This window comes from Haemaphysalis longicornis, unplaced genomic scaffold (assembly GCF_048455015.1).
Source record: "Haemaphysalis longicornis isolate Haplotype H1 unplaced genomic scaffold, Haemaphysalis longicornis Haplotype H1 scaffold_11, whole genome shotgun sequence".
In the NCBI taxonomy this organism is placed as follows: Eukaryota; Metazoa; Arthropoda; class Arachnida; order Ixodida; family Ixodidae; genus Haemaphysalis; species Haemaphysalis longicornis.
Genome location: NW_027526214.1, coordinates 125819684 through 125840261, shown reverse-complemented (window position 1 = coordinate 125840261; position 20578 = coordinate 125819684). Strand labels below are relative to the sequence as shown.

Genomic DNA, 20578 nt, shown 5'->3' with positions numbered 1-20578 from the left:
ACGCGGCAAACTTGCGTGAGGCATCGCTCAGTGGATGAGTGCGCCGGAGAACCATGTCGCCAACCCCAAACTGAACATCCCGACGGCCCCGGTTGCACTGCTCCGCCTGCTGGAGACGAGCAACGTCAAGCTGCTCCCGGGCAGCCTGTATCGCGTCGCGCAGGCGCTGGCGGACGGCCACAGCATGGGGCGACAGACCAGAACCCGCCTCCGTTTCTGGAAGTGTCCTGTCAAGAGGAAATGGCATTTCCCGACCGTAGTTCAAATAAGCCGGCGTAAACCCGGTTGAACGATTCACCGTGGTGCGAGTGGCAAATGCAATCTCAGGCAGCCTAGCATCCAATCCTTGTGTTGCTCCGTATGAGCAATTAGCATCGCCTTGAGGTTGCGATTCACACGCTCAGTTATGTTTGTCTGAGGGTGATAGGTGGTCGTACGTTTGTGTTTCACGCCTACAGCTCGGCAGTTGTCCTCAAACAATTTGCTCGTAAAATACGTAGCATTATCCGTTATGAGCTGTGCGGGGAACCCAAAGCGCGAAAACACTTCCATTAGGCACCTCCATACATTCGGTGTATTGACGGTACGTAGCGGGAACAGCTCTACCCACTTCGTGAAATGGTCCGTCACCACAAACAAATAACAATTCCCGCGCGGGCTGTGGGCGTAAGGGCCCATGATATCGCAAGCAACGATTTGCCAGGGGCTCTTACTCTCAACAGACTGCATCAATCCGGGCGGGCAACCGACTCGGGGTTTCGCTGTCTGACACACGTGACAGCTCCTGGCGTACCGCAGCACATCCTGCCTCATTCCCGGCCACGTGACAGTCCGACATAACTTCTCATAAGTTTTGCTGCCAGAGCTGTGTCCAGCCAGAGCTGAATCATGAAAGTAACGGATGAAAGCCCTCCGAAGCTTACGCGGTACAACAGCGCGGAATGGGGAATTAGCTTCGTCATCGTCCTGCGGGATATACCGCAGGAGGAGACCGTCTTCCGCCAACACATATGTATCAAACTCACCGCTGTTGCTGGTGGGAGCTCGCCCTGTGCCCCGACGTGCTCAATGATCTTACGGTAGAGTCCGTCGGCACGTTGCGCCGCGAGAAGATCTGCCCTGCTCACCAGCGTACCCCAGCGTGCGTCAGCATCCACTGCAGCCACCAGCGCCGGCGCTTCCGCGTCCGAAGATGGCGGCAGGGGCGCGCGCGATAGCGCGTCAGCGACATGGTTCTGCGAACCCTTCCTGTGCTGGATAGTAAAATCGTAGCGCTGAAGCGCAAGCACCCAGCGCGCAAGACGACCAGCAGGGTTCTGCAAACGCTGCAGCCACGTTAGTGCCATGTGGTCTGTCTGAATGGTGAAAGAGGCACCGTCAAGATACATGTCAAATTTCTTTAGTGCAAACACAATTGCTAGACACTCACGTTCTGTGACCGTGTGATTGCGCTCAGCTGGAGTGAGCGTATGGCTAGCAAATGCGACTGGACGGAGAACGCCCTCAAACTCCTGCATGAGCACTGCGCCCAGTCCATAGTCGCTAGCATCGGTCTGCAAGACAAATTGTTTGTTAAGGTCCGGTATCCTTAACCCCGCTGTTTCCGCGATTGCGCGAGACAGTGCTTCAAAAGCTTGCTGTTCAGCCTCCTCCCATTGCCATTTCACGCCTTGCCGTAGTTGCTGGTTTAGCGGACGTGACAGCTCCGCACAATGAGGGATGAAGCTACGGTAAAAAGCTATCATGCCCAAGAAGTGCTGCAAGCTCTTAACGTCACGCGGGCACGGATACTCTGTAATTGCTTTCAGTTCGGCATCGTTAGGACGAAGCTCTCCGTTGTTCACAACAAAGCCGAGCAAGTCAACCTTGCTTGACGCGAGTTGAACCTTTTTGGGATTGATGGTGAGGCCGGCGCGTTTCATGCGGTCGAGCACGTCTCTGAGATGCACGAGACGCTCCTCAAAGGTGCGCGAAAAGACGACGACGTCATCCATATAGGCCATTGCGTTCTTATAACGTACATCGTCAAGAACGATGTCCATTAATCTTTGAAACGAGCTCGGGGAGTTCTTCAGCCGAAACGGCATGCGCACAAACTCGAAAAGACCCCTGTAGCATGTGAAAGCTGTTTTAGGAATATCATCAGGGTGCATTTCAATTTGCAAAAAGCCGCGTGAGCAATCTAGAATGGTAAACACGCGGGCACCACCAAGCGAGGCAATGATGGATTCTACGGCAGGAAAAGGATATGCGTCTCTTACAGTTACGTCGTTGATACGACGGTAGTCCACGCAGAGACGCACACTGCCGTCTTTTTTTGGCGCCAACACGACTGGAGATGCATGGGCGCTCTGCGACGGCCGCACAACCCCCGTGTTGAGCATCTCGTCAAGGGCGACATCCAGTTTCCCCTTCTTCTGGATGCTGAGCGGCCGTGGATTGCAGCTCCAAGGAGGGGAGTCTCCCGTGTCAAGGAGGGGCGTCTCCCGTGTACAGATATGCGTTGACGCCAGAAAAGGTATCAATTGTGCGTCATTGCCCAATCTGTAACCACCACCCGCCAAGTCAAGCAGTAGGCCCTCGCGAATAATGAAATCCCGGTCCAAAATCATGGGCACATCCAAGCCACGGCAGTACGTAAAGCGCTGCCGACACCTTCTGCTTGCGTAAGAAATGTGCAAGCGCACAGCCCCACGCGCTTCAACCACAGCACCATTGGCCACTTGCAACCGGGTGCTGCATTTGCGCAACTTAACACCACGTGCTCGGCAAAGTTCAAAGACGGTATCACTAATGAGCGACAAACTGCCGCCGGTATCAACCAATGCAGAAACATCCGTTCCAAGAACGTGAACAAAAACATGTGGTGCTATGGGCTGTGTTCGTGCTTCAACACGGCAAGCAATGGGTAAAAAGCACCAGTCCTCGCCACCAGCCAATTTATTTATTTATTTATTCATTTATTTACAGTACCCTCAGGGCCATAAGGCATTAGAGAGGGGAGTGGTTAAATACAAAAAAAGGAATGACAAAAGCAGTCAAAAGAAGTAAAAAGGTTATAACAATGGCTTCTAAATATACAATTGTAGCTAATGCATTATAAGGTATAAACGAATATATCAGGTTGGCTTCTTAGTATACAATTTTAGCTAAGGCGTGACAAAACAAAATACAAATTAACACATCATTATACAATGTTAGCTAAGGCTGTTTTGAATGATTCATGATCAATAATGGCAGCGGTTGATGCAGGAAGATGGTTCCATTCGACTGAAGTCCTGGGTATGAAAGACTGAAAAAATGCATTTGTCCTTGACGATGATATTCCGATTTTATTAGCGTGATCCAAACGAGACGATATGAAATGCGGAGGCAAAATGAGCTGATGACGTAGATGTCGGTGATAGAATATCTTATGGAACAGACAAAGACGCAAATTTTTACGGCTATAAGATAGCGTTGGTAGTTGAAGGCTACATTTCATTGAAGTTATGCTAGCAGTGCGATTATAGTTAGAAAGAATGAAGCGAACACAGTTATTTTGTACCATTTCGAGTGATTGTATTAGCGTATCATAACTTGGATCCCACACTGATGCGGCATACTCCAGTTTAGAACGAACGAGTGTTTTGTACATTAGTAATTTAAGTGATGAAGGGGCTCTTGAAAAATTGCGTCGGAGGTATCCTAGCGTGCGGTTAGCATTGGCAATTACATACTCGGTGTGAGTGGTCCATGTAAATCAGCTGAAATGTGAACACCAAGATATTTATAGGATGATACATGATTTAAACGGGAGTTATCAATAAAATAAGTAGGTAACTGGTGGGCTGTTCTTGTAACACGTAAATATTTGCATTTGGTAGAGTTAAGTTCTATGAGCCAAGTTTTGCACCAGGATGAAATAGTATGAAGATCAGATTGCAAGACGGCTATGTCATCAGCGCAAGTTATTTGTCAGTACACAACGCAGTCATCGGCGAATAAGTGAATGTTAGAAGAAACGGATGCTGGTAAGTCGTTAATGTAAATAAGGAAAAGAAGAGGACCCAACACGGAACCTTGCGGCACACCAGAGTGGACGGGTGTTAACTCGAGTTATGATTATTAGCGGATACGAATTGCGAACGGTTGGTAAAAAAAATCTCAAGCCAAGATAGAAGTTTGAAATCGAGGTTAAGCTGATGTAGTTTAAACAACAATAGTTTGTGACACACCTTATCAAATGCTTTGGAAAAGTCAATGAATATACAATCGGCAAACGTGGACTGATCAAGAAAAGTATGCAGTTTATGGGTGAATAATGCGAGTTGCGTTTCACATGAATACGTTTTTCTGAAACCATGTTGTGACAGAGAAAAATAAGAGTTCGATTCTAAAAATTTAACTAGGTTAGAAAACAATATGTGTTCAATTAGTTTACACGGAATACTAGTTAAAGAAATAGGTCGATAATTAAGGGGTGAGTGCCTGTTGCCAGATTTGAAGAATGGAACCCCCCTTTCCAATTTTAAATTCAATTGGTAGCACACCGTGATCGAGCGACTGTTGATAAATTTTTGTTAGTATAATGGAAGAATAGTAACTAGTACTGATTAGAATTTTTGGGCTGATGAGGTCGCATCCAGGAGCAGAGGATGGTTTTAATGATTTAATAAGTTTTTCAACACCACAAGAATCGATGGTAATTGGGTGCATCTGGTTGTGACTGTAATTGCAAGGTAAGGGTAGTGGGACATTAGTAGTTTCGGAGAAATTCGATGCAAAGGCTTCATTGAGAACTTCAGCACTTCGGTTGGAAGGAATAGCGGTATTATTTTCATCAACAAATGTTAAGCAGTCACCATCCTTGGGGGGGGGGGGGGTTAATAACGCGCCAAAACTTTTTTGTATCGGTTGATAACATCGATGGCAAAGTAGTAATCAAAAATTTTCTTTAGCATTTTTAAGAGCAGTGACGTAATCTTTAAATGCCTCTTTGTAGGCAGCCCACCGAACGGAGCTAGGGGACAGCCTGGCTAATTTATATAAACGTTTCTTTCGGTCAGATAAGCGTTTTAAGTGAGTAGAATACCATGGCGCGTTATCATTAGAAACTATGATGCGAGTGGGTATGTACTATTATGAGCAATATGAACGGGAACACAGGAACGCGTGGCAAACAGCCTCGAAACAGACTCGGAGCGATACGCGGATGGCGCTGTGAAAACCAAAGGGGGAAAGGAGGGCGCTCTTCCACTAACTGTTGGCACTCCCACCACGCTGGCATTTCTACAAAGCAGCAGCTTACGTCAGTTCGCCGATAAATGGTATCGTCCGACAGCCGATAAGACGAACGGCGGGAATGGGAACAGTTGTTAGAACAGCGTCCCCCTTTCCACTTTGTTTCCGACGGCGGCCGCTGCGTATCACTCACAGCTGGGTCCGAGGGTGTTTTCTGCGCGTTCCTGTGTTCCCTTTCATATTGCTCGTAATAGTACGTATCTGTTACTTCCTTAATTTTGTCAGAGAACATGTCCCAGTTAGTTTGTACCGAGTGACAGTCGAAATCTTCGAGGAACGGGTCGAGAAAACCAGATAATTCTTCATTAAATGCGTCAAAATTGCCTCTTTCGTAAAGCCGAATTGTTTTATTCTTATTTTTAGATTTCGGACGTGGTAAGTTAATGTCAAACGATAGCATGCAGTGGTCACTTAAGCCGGGTAGGTGCGCAATACTGGATACGTAATCTGGTCTAGAAGTTAGTACAAGATCAAGAATATTGGCAGACGTTTGCGTTGATCTAGTTGGCGGCCTGATCAGCTGTGATAAAGAAAAAACTGAACACGTGTTGAAGAAGTCATTAGCAAAGGTTGAAAAAGGCTGCAATGTGGGCGGTTCATTTTCACAAAATATGTTTGGAATGTTAAAGTCACCAATTAGGAGCAACGGGATATTAGTATGACGCGTCCAAACCAGGTTGATAACATCGTGTAGCTCATTTATAAATGTAGGAGTATTATGGGGTGGACGGTAGCAAATACCGATGATAAGCTTTCGGGAAGTTAGTTCGATGATAGCCCAAATTATTTCTAGGTTGCTTTGCACATGGATACATTGTGATGGAATGTTTTTATTGATGGCTAGGAGGACGCCGCCCCCCGATCGCAAAGTGCGGTCACAACGAAAAACCGAGAAACGGTGTGCTGGAAAAAATAATTCGTGATCTGAAATGTGCGGCTGTAGCCACGTCTCAGTTAATACTAAAATGTCTGGTTTAATTGTCTCAACTGCCGATGTTAGTGAGTCACGCTTGTTGAGGATACTACGAATGTTAGTAAAAAGAACTGAGACACGTGACAGGTCCTGACCACTTCCCCTGACGCGCCCCTACGAGGACGTAGTAGCGCGCGGGTTCAAGCGACGCTGATCGTTAGTGATTGAGGGTCGTCGTACGTCTTCGGATATTTCATTAGTAGCCTTATTGTAGATGGAGTGCGTCTTGTTAATAACGAGTGTTTTGTATCGAAGGTGAAAGAGTGGTTCGCCTGGTTGATTTTTCGCAAACGCAGTTAGTTTGTTACGAATTTCCCGCGTTGCAGGGCAGAAATCTTCGGACACCGTTATGTCATTTTCTTTAAGTTTCTTGCGTGCAGAAAGTGCTTGGTCCTTTGTTTGAAAATTTAACAATTATTGGACGGGATTTAGTAGGAGAAAAAGACCCTAAACGATGAGCGCGTTCGAACGCGTCGTCCGAAAAAGTGGGGAGAACGTTAGTGAGGACCCCCTTCACGAGCGATTCAGACTCCTCCCAAGTCTCGCGGACTGAGTCCTGGAATCCATAAAAGATCAGGTTATTTCGACGAGATCTATCCTCAAGATCGTCCACACGCGACTGCAAGGAATCATGATTAGTGACTACTGTCGCTATATCCTCGTGGATACGCTCGAGCACTTCAGTTTTCTTTTCTACTGTCAAGAGACGCGTTTGGATGTTTTCTATGCTGGCTTCAATTTTCTTTTGTCCTGCTTGGATAGATTTAAGGCCAGCCTCTAAATCAGCCTGACACTTCGCCGCATGTGTGGAACGGGACTGCAGATCCTTAAGTAGGTGAAACACGACGTTCATCTGCTCAGCAGGGTCATCGGGCAAACTTTCAAGTGCAAGAATATCGGCAAAGCGAGTCTTGGGGGGACCGGGATTGGTTTCCACATCGCCCGAGCTTAGTAGCAAAAACGACATCGAGAAACAGTCGGCGATAATGTCACACAACACCCCGGGGCACGGGAGCAATAGCAAAAACGATTGTCCCTTCTCTTTGCGTATAACGGATAAGTATTACGCACCTGCAAGACGTAGAGGCGAGAAGCGTGAGCCATGCTGCCTAGACTGCTCCCGTGCCCACTGAGGTGGCTGGCTGGCAGGTCGCGTTTTATACAGGCCGGGCTGGACGGTGTTGACGTAGATGAGGTGGGTGCGCCGAAGTCCGTGCGCATGAAGAAAGTCACGTTCAAAGGTTGGCTGTGGTCCCAGGGGTAGTGATTAGTTATCTTCACCGGCTCAGGAAAGATTGTAGATGCGCCTGCCGAAACAGACGCTCTTGGCAAACGAAGCAGCACCGCAGACATGAAGAAAGCCTGCAAAACGTAGAGGCGAGAAGCGTGAGCCATGCTGCCTAGACAGCGATGGGTTAGTCACCATCACTGCCTCGGGCTGCATTCCTTCATCTCGATGGCTATTTGTATTTCGGCGACCAGCCATCACACGGGGACACTCACGACGGACGTTTTCTGGCTGTCCACATCGGTACCAGCCGCCAGCTTGATTTCCGTTGGGCACGTAGCCCCGCGACCCTCCCGTCTCGACGACCGGACGAGAAGGACCTCTGGAGTTCAGAGGATTTCGTTGCCGACCCCCAAGGGAGAGACTCGGGTCGGGGAGCGGTGAGCCTGCCAGTAAAGAGGGCCTGTTTTCCCAACGCAGGAACCCTGGCTCTAACCGCTGCGGGGAGTTCCCGCCGTGGGCTGCACCATCTAGTGGTCTTCCGCGCTCCAACTGCCTGTCGCCAAGGGCAGAAGGACCTCGTGCGCGGGGGGAATTCAAGCCCGCCGCTGCCGTACGCGGCTGTGGACTTCGCTGTGGCGAAGTCTCATAGGTGTCTCTCCATGCGCAAGCTGGCTCAAGTGCTTCCCCTATTGGCGGAGGGGGTACATAACTCAGCTCTAATATCAGAGCGTCCTCGATTGCTCGAGCTGATCGCGCCACCTCCTCCAAACTGGAGTAATCACGGCCGTGCAGGAAAGGTCCGAAGCGCGGATGGCAACGCCGCAAGACGTGCTTTACCATTTCCGCGTCAGACGCACCCGGGATAGCTCGCTTGAAGAGCTCCTGGATAGCTCGAATGTATTCGAGCAAGCCTTCGCGCGGGTGCTGCGTACGTGCCTCCAGCTCACGGCGGATGCGGTAGTCGTAGTCGGGAGGCAAGAACTCCTCGCGGAAGCGTGCCTCGAAGTCAGCCCAGGACGCGAACGGGGTCTGGAGGCGCCACCAACGACCAGCCGATGCCTCCAGGGCAACCGGCAGGACACGGGTCAACACGAACTCGTCCGAAGCACCCGACGCCGTCTTGTAAACATTGAGATCGCTCAGGAATTCCGCCACGGTCTTGCGGTCATCGTAGCCCGTGAAGCGCGGCACCGCAATGCTCGGCTGGAACGATGGCCCATGCTCGGACCCACCGCCTTCTAGCCCGAGACCCGCCAGCCGGTTCGTGAGGTTCTCGCAGAGGTCCATGATCGGGCGGAGCACGCCGACGAGCCCAATGGCGTCCGCATCCCTTGCGGGCTCACGCGGAGCAACCAAGGGGCGCCGACGGGTAGAAGCTCCACGGCCAGGCATGTCCCTGGGAAGAAATAATCTCGCGCGCCGCGAAGCGAACACGGGAAGAAAAAATGGTTATAAACAACAGAAGCCACTACAAAGGCGCCTCAAATCACGAGGAGGGCTACCGAAAAATCCCGAGAGCCACTCAAAAACGCCAACGTAATTCGCCCCGCAAAATGCCCACCGCGGAACACCAAAACGAGGAAGAAGACCACAATGCCCTTCCCAGGAACCACGGCCGGCCCCACGTTCAGGGCGCCAAATGTGGTACCGTGGTTCTTGCACCCGGCCGCGGTTCCCCAGAAAGACACTGAGCCCCCTCGATCACACCTTTACTGGGAGTCCCGCTCCGCCAAGGTCCACTGCTCAGCCGATCCGGCTGCACACACGTAGCCCAGCCCAGTCCGCCATGTTCTATCCTAGCTCGTCTCGCCCCACATCTTCCTCAGCCGGCACATGTCTATCCCGTGAGATTGTCCCCCGCCATTATTGCGGGATTGCCACAAGTTTTAAGATATAAAGCTGAAAACAAGGGCTGTGTCCACATCTGGTCCCTGCGCCTGCTCCAGATGCTGTACATCTTATCATACGTAGGCGGTCTACATTTCGCGCCGGATGCACCGAGCTGCGCCGGGAACCTTCCGCGACCCGATCGAGGCTCGCGGCAGGTTCCCGTTTGCCTCCATTGAGTGTTTGCCTCCACTTCCGCCCGACGAACTTTGGGGACTGCGAGCCACTCACGAGCACTCATGATCACGCTCACGAGTGCGTGCCCGCATAACCGCCTGCTGTACGGATGAATGAATCACCCGTGGCCTACCGATAGACCGGCGAACGGGAATTTAGGTCACCATAATCATTATGTAAGCTCCTTCAGGTGGGCTTTACTGTTAGCATTCAGCGTACACAAATCGCATGTTGAAGTCAGTTATTTCAAGCTTTGTTTGAAAAACAACGCACAAGAAGCCTTGCCTACACATTTTACCCTCCCATTTTTTCGTAGAGTACATTTTTTCGCTCACGAGTGCGTGCCCGCATAACCGCCTGCTGTACGGATGAATGAATCACCCGTGGCCTACCGATAGACCGGCGAACGGGAATTTAGGTCACCATAATCATTATGTAAGCTCCTTCAGGTGGGCTTTACTGTTAGCATTCAGCGTACACAAATCGCACGTTGAAGTCAGTTATTTCAAGCTTTGTTTGAAAAACAACGCACAAGAAGCCTTGCCTACACATTTCACCCTCCCATTTTTTCGTAGAGTACACCCCCTCAACCCCCCCCCCCCGGAAAAAATTGCTGGCTACACCCCTGATAGTGGGCATCATAAAGCAACTCCAAGGCAGAAAGAAATGTCACGTCTTCAAAAAAATTTGCAACGTCAAGAATTACCATCCATGAGCAATAAATATGCCTCCAGCTGAAAAAAAGAAAAAAAAGGAGAAAAGGAATTTAAAAAACAATGTTGAAACGAACTGTGTACTCCTCATTTGTCAGCTATAGCACGTGTTAGAAATCAAAAGTTCTTAAAAACTCCCTGCGTCAAAGCATGAGGAAAGATTTTCTGTGGACCATGATTTCTGCGTAACCTATGCAGTTCTGATTTTCAAATAAAAGAAACCAAAATGAAGTCAAATGCCTAAAGTTCTATCACGAGAGAAGCAAAGTGTTCAAAAATAAAGCTAACAAAGCAAAGCTTGTGAAAACAGGCAGAATTGAAAATCACAGGTGTAAATTAGAATTTCGCTGTGCACAAGCCCTTTTTAATCCCTCAGAAGAGTTGCAAGGATGCTGACTATACTGTGCTTGAACGCGTATCCAGAACTACTGCTCAGTAGTGTGAAACACTGGTGGCTGAAAAATGAGGCAGTGTTTATGTCATTACCTGAGATGGGTGAACGACTCAGCTCATTACCTTTGAGCTCACCTTAGACAAATTAGTGCTCTGAAGTGGCCTCGCAAGCTCACATTTACCTTGTGTGATGGTATTGGTGGCTAGGACTCGGGATCAACGTCGCACAAACGACACAGGCACTTGAGAAACTATGACGCATAAGACGAAGACGGACATTTATCGAGACGAGACGAGCTAACGATATCACAGTACGCTACGGCTACAAATAGGCCGCAACACTAAAGTCAATCCTACAGACACCAAGCTCTGTATGCGCGTAAAGGAATCAACAGTTCACAGTTAAGTTTGAAGGGACACCCGTGATAGATAAAACGTCTCACTTGTTACGGCGCACTCAATGATAAGGTGTTGGCCAGTCCCAGTTCTCGGAGGCTGTCGGTAGATCGGCACGGGGGGAACACGACGTCACACAGTCGATTCCGGCGATTCAATGCGCGGTGGACACAGGTAAGGCACGGATGGCACTGCAGCCTTGCTCGTTTTCCGGGCGTCCTGACGACGGCCTCGGTGGAGCACGGCTACCGCGTCTTGTGGGTAGCCCTCATAACCATGTTCTTCCGAATCATCCACTGTCACCCAGACACGCTCTCTTCTTCCTCTTCCCCCGTCACATTATTGCCTCGGCTATTATAGCCCCGTGTACATGGACGCGACGGGGCGGGGTGAGTTGAGTGGCGGGTTCAGCTTACCTCGACGCGTCCGAGTTTATATGAACCCCGTCCAAAGAATCGAGGTGAGGGCAGAGGCAGGGTTCACGGAAAAGGGGCTACCGTATTTTCACGATTCTAACGCGCACCCTCTTTTGCTAAAAGGTAGCTTCGTCTTTGTGTGCGCGTTACAATCGGGCTCAAAACCGAAATAGGCTTTAAAGCGGCCAGCAGCATTTCCATGCGCAACGGACACGAAGTACCCGCAAAATCCAACTCAATCCAATAAAAACAATCGGTCAACACCACGTGAGTGAATTTCGGTGCACTGATTCCTCAATGGCATGCCGCATACCCTGGTCAGCTGTTGCACATTTTTTTGTGCTTCTGCTTAGCCCCTAACGCTTGGAATTATGAAGATCAAGGCACTTGAAATCGCAAGCAGCTTCAGTGTTCCCCGCTATAACTTTATTTCCAGCAGCAGCTGGATAAGAAACCTTGTGAAGCACAATTCATTTTTGGCTTCCAGAGCTGCATACGCCAAATAAAATCTCCCTCTTCCAGGTACGGGGTGTCATGTCTTTTCCATCTGCGCAGTACCGTCAGTGTCACATTTTTTTTTTTCGAATTTTCCTGCGCGAAGTTACCCGCGCGTTACGATTGGGGGCGCGTTAGAACCGCGAAAATACGGTATTCTGCTGCCCGCGGCCCGCCGACTCAGCCCGACGAGCGAGCTAACCCACCCCCTGCCTCCGAGTTGACTGGACTCGCCGCGACGGCTCTCTGACCCACCCCGTCCGCTTATACATGGGGGTGTCGAGTCCAAAAAACCTGTTTATTTCGACTCAACGCGCCCTCGTCGGGTCAATGTAAACGGGGCTTATGCAAGTTCTCTTCGGGCGACACCTAGCCGGAACATACCCCCACAAAGTGATTGTCCACGTTTAACGGTTTAACTTCGTCGTCGTCGAGGCTGTCTCCGATGCGCGCACCCCCACTGTCCTCTACCTCATCACAATGCTCCCCACTTAAGAAAGTTGTTGGGGCATACAATACACTTTTAAAAAAATCAGAACCTGAGAGACACATCACACAAAATCACACTGTTTGGATCAGAAAGCCCTGCGAATTGTCACTACACTCGGCTAAGGAATTCAGCACCGACATTTTCACTACTCTTAATGTAGTGTACAGAAAAGGAGTATTCCTGCAAAAACAGGCGGGTTTCTTCAATTGAAGGCGAAGTCACTCCATACGTCTGGCGCTTGTAAAACCAGAATAGAACGTGACCCCTGGTCCAATAAGCTGCAAGTATGGTCTTGCTTGGGGGGCAATCACCGTGGGTGTTTCGCAGATGGCACAGGATTTGATGTATCTCTTCACGTCAGCATAGATGTTCGGCCAATAAAATTTCTGCAAAATCCAGGTGGTTGTTTTCCGAACACGTTGGTGCCCAGCTACCGTATGCACGTGTGCCGAGTAAAGGACTGATTCTCTCAGCGAGTATGGGACCATCAGTTGCTTGTAATGTCTGCCAGAAGGCAGCTGAAATTTGCGGTAGAGCAAGCCCTTCTCTCGGAAGAACTTGTAACGGTTCCCGCTCCGTGAGGTGAACTATATGCCCGCTTCCTGGAAGCACATCTTCAGCGTGGGATCTTCTTCTTGCTGTGTCTTTAGTTCTTCTGTTCTAATTCTATTTATGGCAACGTGACTTGCCTTGCCCCGGCCTTTTCATTCTTCTTCACAGAAATCACCTTGGGGCCTTTAGTCGTCTCGCGTTGCTGAGGTGCGGAGGAGTTTCATCGGGGGTTTCAGAAGTGTCTTCAGATTCTGCTGAATGATGCTGCCAGTTTGGGTCAGGATCGTTCGCATCTCTGACACCAAGTACATTACCTAACACTAGGTCATAAAGAGGGTCTGGCATACAGTTGGCAGACTCTTCCCGAAAAGTAGGGCGTTCGTACTGTAATATATGCCTCTTCAAGACGGTGAGTTGTCTTGTCCGGGAAAATCACACTCTTTGCTTGCCCCGTGAGACACTCTTCCGGGACCAAGCCTCTCGTTACAATAACAGTGTCGCTGCCAGAGTCACGCAGAACTGATATCGATCTTCTGACAAGTTCTCCGACTACAACTGGAAGGTCTGTGGCCAAGAAAGTGGTTTTGGTTGATTTCTGAGGAGTCTCAAGCTTTCCGCTCGCCCGGTCTATGCGGAAACTTGAGCTCGAGTAAGGAACCTGGGTTCGCCGCGGACGGTTCACATCAAGTGTAATCGCGTTGACTTGATCTCCCAACTCCTTCGAACGGCAGTTTTCAGCTGTATGACCGGCCTGTCGACATACAAAACAATGAATATGCGGGGCCGACACGCGGCAGTCAGCGGCATGGTGTCCAATCCTATTGCAAAGAAAGCACGTGGGAGCTTTTCTGACAGTCCCCGAGTCGTACCTCAGCACTGCTTCTTTCCCGTCTTCCCTAGCTCGACTCAGGTTCTTCATCGCCTGAGCTTCCAGATACTGGTCGCATACATCTGCCATCTCCCTCCTGGTTAGAACTTCGCGTTCCTTGAAGAATACAACAAGCTTAGAGTGGCAGCATGTCAAGAACTGTTCTGCGATCATTTTGTCGTGGCGTCCTTCAAAAGTCTTCGGTACCCCAGATGTTTCTAGCCACCGATCAAAGTAACCTGATAGGCGGGACCACGGAGCAAGATATAAAGAGGAGCGCCGACTGTGGCCCAGAAAAAATATTTTGCTCGGGCCGATAATGTCCACGCGCCGCCGCCCACCCAGCTTTCCCTTTGCTCTCTTCCTCCTTCGTTCGCCCTCTCGTCGCTGTGCCTCTGTACATAGCTCTTCCCTTCTTCGCTCTCCCCAGAGGCATCTTTTCTTGCGCAGCGACGTCTGTCTTATGCCTGTCCTACTATGCAGGAGGCATGCGTGCACGCGCGGAATTTAAACACCCGTGCGCGGCAGAATAGACGGCGCAGATAATCGCACGCCGCCGCATACATGGCGATCGCTTATGCCCGTAACGTTTAGTCTGACATTATGAATATCCACTAAAAATATTGTACTAACCCAGCACATGTAAGACGCAACTGAACGACGACGACTTCAGAAGCACCGAAGAATGAGCAAGAGTAATATGGAACGCCACAACATAGTCTAGCGTGATTCTGCTTACGACGAATCGATGCAGCGCAAAGGTTATCCCGCTCTCCGGCCGCGTGCTTAATTATTTATGCTGCTTCTGCGCACGAACAACGCTTACGAGGGTCGCCCGGAGACTCCATCGGCAAACGGCAATGATGCACATTTCTGTGCCAATGACTGAATTGGACGGCTGCCCTGTTGTATCAAGTGTACAAAAACACTGTCAGCTTGATAAGGAACCCAAGAATATCAAACGCATACTTCATTTTAACTCATGCCGCAACTTACCGCCCGATGTTCACTGTCGCTCTACGGCCGTGTTATCTCGTCGATAACACCGCGGTCTCCAAATAAAATGCTGTGATTTGTATGGCTGCAATTTTTTGGCCTACCAGGGTTCCCGGCGTTTTTTGTTTTTTTTTTCGTTAAGCGGCTGACCAGCAAAACAACCGGCTCGTTAAACCTCTTCTTTCGGCGAGTTATCGCGAAATGAAGGCTTGTGAAAAGACCGCACTGTCAGGGACTTGATCTTGAGCAGATTGCTACGTCGCGGGCAGTCGCGGGTGATGTTATCGCATTTCTGTTCTTTTCTGATGAGCGTGTAAGTGCCGGCCCGTGTTCTAGGCACACTCTGTTTTGGACGCAACTTGCAGAACTGCGAGAAAGCTGAGGGAACTTTTATAATCGCCAGTGATCAGAACCAGTTGCTTCTTTCGCCTTTTGTAAAACCTGTTAAAACACAGCCAAATTGGTTTTCCCAAATTTACAAAACGGAGCCACATTTTCGGCAAGCACCGCGCAAAAAGTAGTGTTTGTATAGCAGCCATATGTTTGTATGTGGTCTCTATATTTTGTTTTCCCGCCATGCAAACCAATCCTTAACGTATCTTTGCCGTACGGCCACTCAATTCCTTCGTGTCCGGGTTACCCGGAAGGTGCTGTCGAACAAGTTAATCAACTGTGCGAAAGAGGCGCGCAATGAACGCGAAGCGGCGCCGAAGCAGGCCCAAAGCAGTCCGTGCCCAAAACTGCCGTCGCCGAAGCAGACGACAGAGCCGACGAAAGGCGTTCCGCCAACTCGCCCGCCGGCGCACGGGGAACGCCGGCCGCTTAGCCGCCGCCGGCTAAGGTCCCTTTCGCTGCGCCATCTACATTGTGCTCCGCGAGTTATGGACATTAAGAGCCCGCCGGAGAGAGCGAAGTCGGCGCTCCTGTTTATCTTGCTCCGTGGGCGGGACATGAACCGCATCCCTGTTTCTCTGTCTTCGGCTTTGGCATTCCTAAACTTCTCATTATATCCTTGAGAAGTGAACCTGAACCGGCAAAGAAGGGCTAACTTGATTTTCTGGTAGTCTAGGGAGTCCTCAGGAGACATCCTTCCGATCACGGTTAACGCTTCGCCCGTCAAGCACATGCTCAGGCCGACTGCCCATTTGTCTTGCGACGAGCCTTGCGCAAGGGCAACCCGTTCAAATCGCAGTAGATAGGCATCAAAATCGTCTCTGCGATCATCAAATGGGGCGATAAACTTGTGCGGACTCATCGGCGTGAGGGATTCTGAAGCTGCCTGTGATGTCGACGCGGACCCTTCTCCTTGCGGATTACTCCGGGCTTCTTCCTGCACTCTCAGTTTCAGTAGAAGATTCGCGTGTTCGCGTTCCTGTTTCACCTTGGTTGCCTCACACTCAGCTACCCTTTCCTCTCTCAAACGATTCTGTTCCGATCTAACAAACTCCCGTAGTTCTGCGTCTTTTAGTCCGAGCTGCGTTCCGACGGTCATTATTTTTTCAAGCTCCATGCCTATACTGTACTCCGCCGATCTCGAGTCCTAGTTTGCTCTCTTCAAGATGTTAAAGAAGAGGTCCTGTCGCGGACGCCAGTTGTGATGGTATTGGTGGCAAGGACTCGGGGTTAACGTCGCACAAACGACACAGGCACTTGACAAACTATGACGCATAAGACGAAGACGGACATTTATCGAGACGAGACGAGCTATAGATATCACAGTATGCTACCGCTACAAATAGGCTGCAACACTAAAGTCAATCCTACAGACACCAAGCTCTGTATGCGCGTAAAGGAATCAACAGTTCACAGTTAAGTTTGAAGGGACACCCGTGATAGATAAAACGTCTCACTTGTTACGGCGCACTCAATGATAAGGTGTTGGCCAGTCCCAGTTCTCGGAGGCTGTCGGTAGATCGGCACGGGGGGAACACGACGTCAGACAGTCGGTTCCGGCGATTCAATGCGCGGTCGACACAGGTAAGGCACGGATGGCACTGCAGCCTTGCTCGTTTTCCGGGCGTCCTGACGACGGCCTTGGTGGAGCACGGCTACGGCGTCTTGTGGGTAGCCCTCATAACCGTGTTCTTCCGAATCATCCACTGTCACCCAGACACGCTCTCTTCTTCCTCTTCCCCCGTCACATTATTGCCTGGGCTATTATGCAAGTTCTCTTCGGGTGACACATAGCCGGAACATACCCCCACAAAGTGATTGTCCACGTTTAACGGTTTAACTTCGTCGTCGGCGAGGCTGTCTCCGATGCGCGCACCATCACTGTCCTCTACCTCATCACACCTTGCCTGTAGTTCTGGACCTTACCCGGCAAGCTCGCCTCTAGGTCAGTTCAGTACAACTGAGTTTCACCTCGGCAGAGCCGCAACCCACCCTCAGCCTCACTTCAATGTTGACCGCGTGTCAACCTCAAGCCCATAAGCCAACACTTTTATCTCAAGTTGATTCGAAACATTCTTCGAATACCTAGCGGCCTTTATGCACCTGAAATGGACACTTCATATACACGGTGATCAAAGGTAAGTCAACAGGTTTTTTGAAACAAAGGTGCTTAGATTTACGCGAAGACCACCTCTACAGTGAGATTATGCGCCCAGGGGGACACATAAATAGGAGATAATTATTGATTTCGGAGGATTAATTAACTAAAATTGATTATTACTTTTAAGCGCTGCAGTAACCAGGCACGTTTTTATTGGAAAGTTAGACGCAATCATGTTTCTACGCAGTTTCAATTGGCAGAATTCTTCCAGCGCATCCGTAGTCCTAGATATCAAACGGCGAAGTTTAATTGCTCTTTCCATGATTACGCATGCTAGAAGTCAGGACCGGCGCATAGCTATTCCCTTTTGTTCTTTGTTTCAATAGCGGTTCCGAGTACTGCATATTGCGATAACCCCAGCCAGGAATGAATGGGTGCCAGTTATCGATTTTTCCTGTGCCTGTGGCACATCCCAGAAGGGAGGAGCTTTGCGCTGGTGCATACTGTCTTGCATGCGTACACATGGGAATGGCAATTAATTTTCGCCTCTTGATATCTCGGACTACGGATGCGCTAGAAGAATTCTGCCAATTGAAACTGCGTAGAAACATGATTGCGTCTAACTTTCCAATAGAAACGTGCCTGGTTACTGCAGCCGCAAAAAAGTTAATCAACTAATTTTAGTTAATTAAGCCTCACAAATCAATAATTACCTCTTATTTATGTGTCCCCCTTGGCGCATAACTTCCCTGTAGAGGTGGTCTTAGCGTAAATCTAAGCGCCTATTTTTAAGAAAACCTGTCGACTTAACTTTGATCACCCTTATACTAGGCACAAGTGCTAGTTTTTGAGGCAAAAAGTTTGCCACGTGGCCACAGCGCTGAGTAATGGGTCTAAAGAATAATTAGTGTATGTTGTTTAGCAGGTCATTATTCTTGAACAAGCTAGATGATATTGCATTTTTTAGAGATGACACTGGGAATAAGCACTGTGCCTGTGTCACATTTGCAGCCTCGTGTTATAAGTCCTATTAGCTGCCAACGTTCTTAGAGAGGTTTAGAAGGTGTTTTGTTTGAAAGTATAAGTAGGTTGGGTTTCAAGAGCACAATCAAAAATGCAAGTATGCGTCAAAGTGTCTGCACAGAAAAGAATGCACACTGATATTCAAACTCATTGAAACCTAAGCTAAACACTCCATCCTATTCAACCCGGGGAAGTTATTCAGGGGGTTCACATAAAAACAAATGGCCCCCTTCCTACCACGCTAAACCAACTTAACCAAACAAGTGCAAGGGGTGAGTGGTACTAGTTGGATGATGGTGCAGTTGTGCCAGTGCACGGATTGTATAGTTTGCCTGGAACCCTTATTTATAAATAAGGGTTCCAGCAGGGGGATGCAACTCGGCCGTTTTTCTGTCCCGTTACGGCAGCGATCCTAACGTTTGGGGGTGTACTACATACGAGCATAACTGAACGTTGTTGTTACATTTTATATTTATTACCAGGTTGCTTATTAATTACGGAGCTTGTAATATGAAAGTGAACTTAAATTTTGCAGTTCGAGACCGCGAAAATACGAGCGCCACCCGGAGTCGCAAACGAGAACCGCGCCTTTTTACTTGGCACCGCTGGAAAGGGGCGTTTTTTGACGGGCCTACAAGTATGCTACGATCCCCGGTATGCTACGATCCACCTTCACGGGTATGCTACAAGTATGCTACGATCCACCTTCATGGTGTACCACCGTGGAGTTTGTTTCATCGAAACAAACGCTTGAATGTGTTCGCTCCGCCATCACAGATCGTGCTGTACTGAGTGGTGTCAAAATTCTTCACGCCAGGCCGGCATAAAATTCTTTTGGATCCCGGCGGTCCGATCTGCATGCTGCTCGTTTTGCTTTTCTACGCTTGTACGACATAGGAGGATGCGGTTGCAGCAGTAGCTGTATAATATAAGTGACCATACACGTGCACTATTTATTTATTGCATTCTGGTTGTTTTCTTTGCCTCTTGAACTACACATGAAATGCGTGGCAGAGCATCTGGCGATTAATCCAATGACTACATTAGGTACACATTTGTTTATACGTGTGTTATTGATTTAATGCGTTTCGATCGTGTATTTCTCATTAAGGCTTTCCACAGCATGCAGAAAAATGTATTCGTAGCAACACGTAACATAACTAATAAAACAGTGTGAGCCTGTCCGCACTATTCTTATTACCTTTGATTGTCTGCGTTTAGTTTCTTTTCGAAGCACGCGTTGTTATTATAATTATTATTATTATTATTATTATTATTATTATTATTATTATTATTATTCTGATTATTATAAATATTATCAGTATTATTGTTATCGTTATGATTATGATATATAATATTGTTATCGTTATGAGAAAAGTATCAACAATTACGTACTTGGGTTCGAAGTTCACATCGGATATCCGTTGGAATGAACATGCAGATTATATATGCAGTAAAGCCAGAAAAGCATTGTGGTCACTTCGAAGAAATGTGTTTAATGCCACCCCTGAAGTGAAATCTTTAGCGTACAAAACCTTAATACGACCAATTATTGAATATGCTAAAATTGTGTGATACCCGCACACTTCCGGAAGTCATTCTAAACTGGACAAGATTCAACGGCTTGCGGCAAGATTTATTTTTAACAAATATCGTCGCTGCCACTCCCCCACCCAGTTATGTGAACTTGCTGACTTTCCTTCTTTAGAACTGAGAACTGAATATGACCGATTGAAGTTTCTTTTTCTGATTATTCATGGCCATGTTAAAATTGACAAAAATGACTACTTTCGCATATCTCCCGACGAATATTTTCGCAATCGTCACAGCATGTATATCCCACCTCCGACTGTTCGTAATGACTGCTTTAAATACAGTTTCTTTCCTAGAGCAATAAAGCAATGAAATATGTTAACAGACGCCGCAGTAAAGACGACATCTATAAACGAATTTCTCGAAATTGTAAAAGGCACACACGTTCGCGCTAAATGACCTGGCCAAAAGTGAACCATGTCATCACCTGTGTTTGTAGCGCATTTTATTGTTGCCTCAATGTTGCATTTCCAAAAGTATATTGCAATGTTGCAAGAGTATATTGTGTTTGCATTTCTGGAGATGTGCTTTCTTTTTCATTCTTGTAACCCTTCCACTCCTGTAATAGCCCAACAACGGGCTGACAGTACGAATGAAT

The 20578-nt window shown here is 48.6% G+C and overlaps 1 protein-coding gene across 1 annotated transcript; it reads right to left on the bottom strand.

Annotated features, from left to right (window-relative positions):
• Positions 1-7461: 7461 nt before the first annotated feature.
• Positions 7462-9615, bottom strand: LOC144160796 (uncharacterized). The gene is made up of 2 exons (XM_077691955.1): positions 9606-9615; positions 7462-8725 (listed from the first exon to the last, which is right to left on the bottom strand). The coding sequence occupies exons 1-2, from the start codon at positions 9613-9615 to the stop codon at positions 7542-7544; spliced, it is 1194 nt and encodes a 397-aa protein (XP_077548081.1). The 3' UTR covers positions 7462-7541.
• Between the last annotated feature and the right edge of the window lie 10963 nt (positions 9616-20578).